Genomic DNA, 3,805 nt, shown 5'->3' on the forward strand with positions numbered 1-3,805 from the left:
GGTGCTGTTTAGAGATGCCAGAACAGACTACTGAGACTCCTCACAGGACTTTTACAGGGATGTGAAAATGCCAAAATTTCGGTTTTCAAAGATTCGTTTCTATGAAATTAAGGAGCTGATGCAAAATGTGAAGCGGCCCAGAAGGTGAGCTAGAGCAAGTCATGGTGTGAGCCAGCTGGACAGGCTTACTTTTTTAAGTTTAACTTTGTTTGTTTTGCAGAAGTGATATTGTTCTCAACCGAAGCGGCCATAAACGACAAAGACTAAATGATGAGACTCCTTCGAAGCTCAGGTAGTGTACGTGGCTCTGTTATCGATATCTTCATTGTCTGACTGTTCATTAAGATGAAAATTAACTCTCAAATATCTCTTTATTACAGTTGGCAGACTGATCACAAACTCCAACCGACTATGGAAAAAATGTTACATGACAAAAGTAACGCGTTACATTACTCCCTTGTTTTGAAATAATAAAATACCAAAAAAATTAACATTAATCTCTGTTCGAAATCCTATTTTAAATGTGTGTGTGGACAGAATGTACCCTCGTAAACGTTCCAATGATATTTAAACTGTGACTCATTTAAATATCTTCCTCTTCACAGAATATTTAGCAGCATTCCGCAGCTTCCTGCAGTCCGAGTTCAGCGATGAAAACGTTGAGTTCTGGCTCGCATGTGAAGACTTTAAGTCGACCGCTTCACCGGAAGACCTTCAGTGGAGAGCAGAGGGGATCTACCAGGAGTTCATCCAGCCTCTGGCCTCCAGAGAGGTGAGTGACACCAGGGAGGAGGGTTCACGGAGGAAAGAGACGGAGCTGGATGAACATGACTTTTGGGGACATAACGACGGCGAGTCCCCGTTTACAGAAGACACAAGACAAGTTAATATCACACACAGTCGTGTTTTCATGACTTTTGGGGACATCAGATTGACTCAAATTCATTTCCTGGAAACTTACCCTAAAATGTGTTGATTTATGTTATGAGGACGTGCAATTGTCTCCATTTTGTCCTCCCCAAAAAAAGGAGAGTCATTAAAATTTGACTCTGTAATCAAATGTATATCCACACGAGATAAACACGCCCACACAGGCCTCAGAGGTGTGACACAGAGACAGACCTCTCTGTAAATGTCGCCGCTGTCAAATGTCAAAAGTCCAGTTTGTAGCAAAGGGAATCGTTCCCACTTTTCATGAGGTCAGAAGAAAAGGAAAAAAGCAATTGTAGTCAATATTTATACAGAGACAGTCAAAACACCCCTAAGGTCCTGAATTATTATGCAACAATTTATAGTGGGAATGTCTTTATGTATAATAAGGAAAACACAAAATGTAGGCAGCAAAATAAAATAGTAAGGCTCTCATATGTTGTCCCTGCTGAGTTAGCACACGTGTAGGCATGGTTCACTCCTCCATACGCTTTTGTTTATTTAAATTGTGGAAGTAACCTATTTAAATGTGCATGTGGACCATTTACCTCAATGATACATTCAGTCATTTATTTAGTGTTTATGTGACTTTCTGCACATTCGAAACACATCCTACGTATCTGTGTTCTCTGAGAAGTCGAGAATAAAGTAATGTTTTGTGTGGAAAAAGTTGTAATATTACAAGAATAAAGTCATAATATTTCAAGAATAATATTGCTTCCAGTACCTTTCAGCATTCTCTGATCGCCCCCGGGGGGATAGTACCGCCCCTGTTAAAACATACTAGTTTGGAGGGTCTTGTTTTCCAGTTTTCCAGTTGTTTGAATCACATTGTTGAAGTGCAGCACCATTATTTGGGAGATAGATTCGGTGCAAATCCCACTGTATTTACACAATTATAGTGTAAGTATAAACACAATTTAGTGTTTTCTCTTTGTTTCTTCTCTAGATCAATGTTGATCACCACATTAAAGAGAAGATCAAGAAGTCTTTGGAGAAGCCGAGCCTCTCCTGCTTCGATGAGGCCCAGAAACACGTTTTCCTGCTGATGGAAAGAGACTCTTGGCCCAGATTTCTCAACTCAGATGCCTACCTGAGTCTAAAATACAAATCCAGGACTCGTTGGTACATTTAGCTCAGAACACAGTATCAAAACTGCTTTTCTAACTTTTCCCACGTTTTGTCTTTTCTTGCTATTTGGCTGAATGAAAAAGTTATTTCACTGTATCAGAAGCTTGGATCAAAACCATTCTTTTAAGGGCAGAACATCTCTTTATATGAAATAAAGTGTTAAACCATGTGCAACTTCAACTGTTTATATGATGGCAAGATGATGTTTTGATGAAATGTTATGGAACAAAATAGCAAGAAAAGTAAAAAGTAATGCGAGTGGAGGAAAAAGTAATGCGAGTGGAGTGAAAAAGTAATGTAAGTGGAGGAAAAAGTAATGCGAGTGGAGGGAAAAAGTAATGCGAGTGGGGGGAAAAAGTAATGCGAGTGGAGGAAAAAGTAATGCGAGTGGAGGAAAAAGTAATGCGAGTGGAGGAAAAAGTAATGTAAGTGGAGGAAAAAGTAATGCAAGTGGAGGAAAAAGTAATGCAAGTGGAGGAAAAAGTAATGCAAGTGGAGGGAAAAAGTATTGCGAGTGGGAGGAAAAAGTAATGTGAGTGGGAGGAAAAAGTAATGTGAGTGGGAGGAAAAAGTAATGCGAGTGGAGGAAAAAGTAATGCGAGTGGAGGAAAAAGTAATGCGAGTGGAGGGAAAAAGTATTGCGAGTGAGAGGGAAAAAATAATGTGAGTGGGAGGGAAAAAATAATGTGAGTGGAGGGAAAAAGTAATGTGAGTGGGAGGGAAAAAATAATGTGAGTGGGAGGGAAAAAATAATGTGAGTGGAGGGAAAAAGTAATGTGAGTGGGAGGGAAAAAATAATGTGAGTGGAGGGAAAAGGTATATGTACGTAGGGAGGAACGAATGCTGTTGGTATATGTCAGTACTTTAGATGATTGTGCAGAGTTTGGAGTTGTTTGAAATACTGTGTGTGTTGATGAAAAGTCTTAAGAAGTTAAGGTGCAGAGTACAGCATGATAAATGATAAATAAATGGTTTCTGACATGTACAATTAAAATTACTTGGTGCTTCATTATTGTGAATTTTACAGAGTCATGGCTTCTTGACCATCTTTGGATACATTTCATGAGATGAGCAGTTGTCACTCAACATCTATAACTATTCTTACTATTATGACTGTTTTCCATGTCGTCAGAAGTTTTGAGACAAAGATATAAATTCTTCTGACTTCAATGCAACTGGACTGGGGGCATGAGTCAAAGAAAAGAAAAAGAGAACAGTTTCCACAGCTCACCCAGCAAGGAGATTCTGCCACTGGTCACATGTCTGAGATATCCTTTAATTAGGTGCAGCGATGACTCCACACACCAGCAAAAGAGTTTACCAAACTGGAAAAAAGTAACCCCACGGTAACCCTTGATCTCACTCTGTTCTCTAAATGGCCTTATTCTTAAAAATTGTGCCTTAAAAAGGAGTACTGAGGCAGCTAATAATAACCCGGGGGGCTTAAACGACAACACTGGAGTCATCAGACAACCTGATGCGTAACAGATCAGGCTGAATGTGCTGCCTTGTTAGGGGAATAACCTCATCGCCCACAGACAATGATGGCAGAGATACACAAGTGCTTCACTTCCAGAAAAAAAGAAGATCATATTGTTCAAATAAAAGCGGAGAATATATTTCAGACTCAAGATTGATGTCTTATGGTTTGTTTCTTTCGAGCAGTCTATCCAGGTGTAATAAATGGCATGGAGCAAAAAGAAAATGGGAAATATGAGGTGAGCTCGACTTGTCTCGTGTTGTG

The 3,805-nt window shown here is 39.6% G+C and overlaps 1 protein-coding gene across 1 annotated transcript; it reads left to right on the forward strand.

Moving 5' to 3' along the window:
* LOC137883525 (regulator of G-protein signaling 21-like) lies at positions 1-2,230 on the forward strand. Its single transcript, XM_068725046.1, has 5 exons — positions 1-144; positions 221-292; positions 381-436; positions 606-772; positions 1,880-2,230. Exons 1-5 carry the CDS (start codon positions 68-70, stop codon positions 2,063-2,065), a joined length of 558 nt encoding a protein of 185 aa, XP_068581147.1. The 5' UTR covers positions 1-67; the 3' UTR covers positions 2,066-2,230.
* Positions 2,231-3,805: the final 1,575 nt, after the last annotated feature.

Source organism: Cebidichthys violaceus, unplaced genomic scaffold (genome assembly GCF_023349555.1).
Source record: "Cebidichthys violaceus isolate CVI_PGR_0920_01 unplaced genomic scaffold, fCebVio1.0.p SCAF_33, whole genome shotgun sequence".
NCBI classification, from domain to species: domain Eukaryota; kingdom Metazoa; phylum Chordata; class Actinopteri; order Perciformes; family Stichaeidae; genus Cebidichthys; species Cebidichthys violaceus.

Coding starts and splice junctions, on each gene's coding strand:
- LOC137883525 (XM_068725046.1), top strand. CDS start 68: ATGCCAAAATTTCGGTTTTCAAAGATTCGTTTCTATGAAATTAAGGAG. Junction 293..380: donor GAGACTCCTTCGAAGCTCAG/GTAGTGTACGTG, acceptor TCTTTATTACAG/TTGGCAGACTGATCACAAAC. Junction 437..605: donor AAAAATGTTACATGACAAAA/GTAACGCGTTAC, acceptor TCCTCTTCACAG/AATATTTAGCAGCATTCCGC.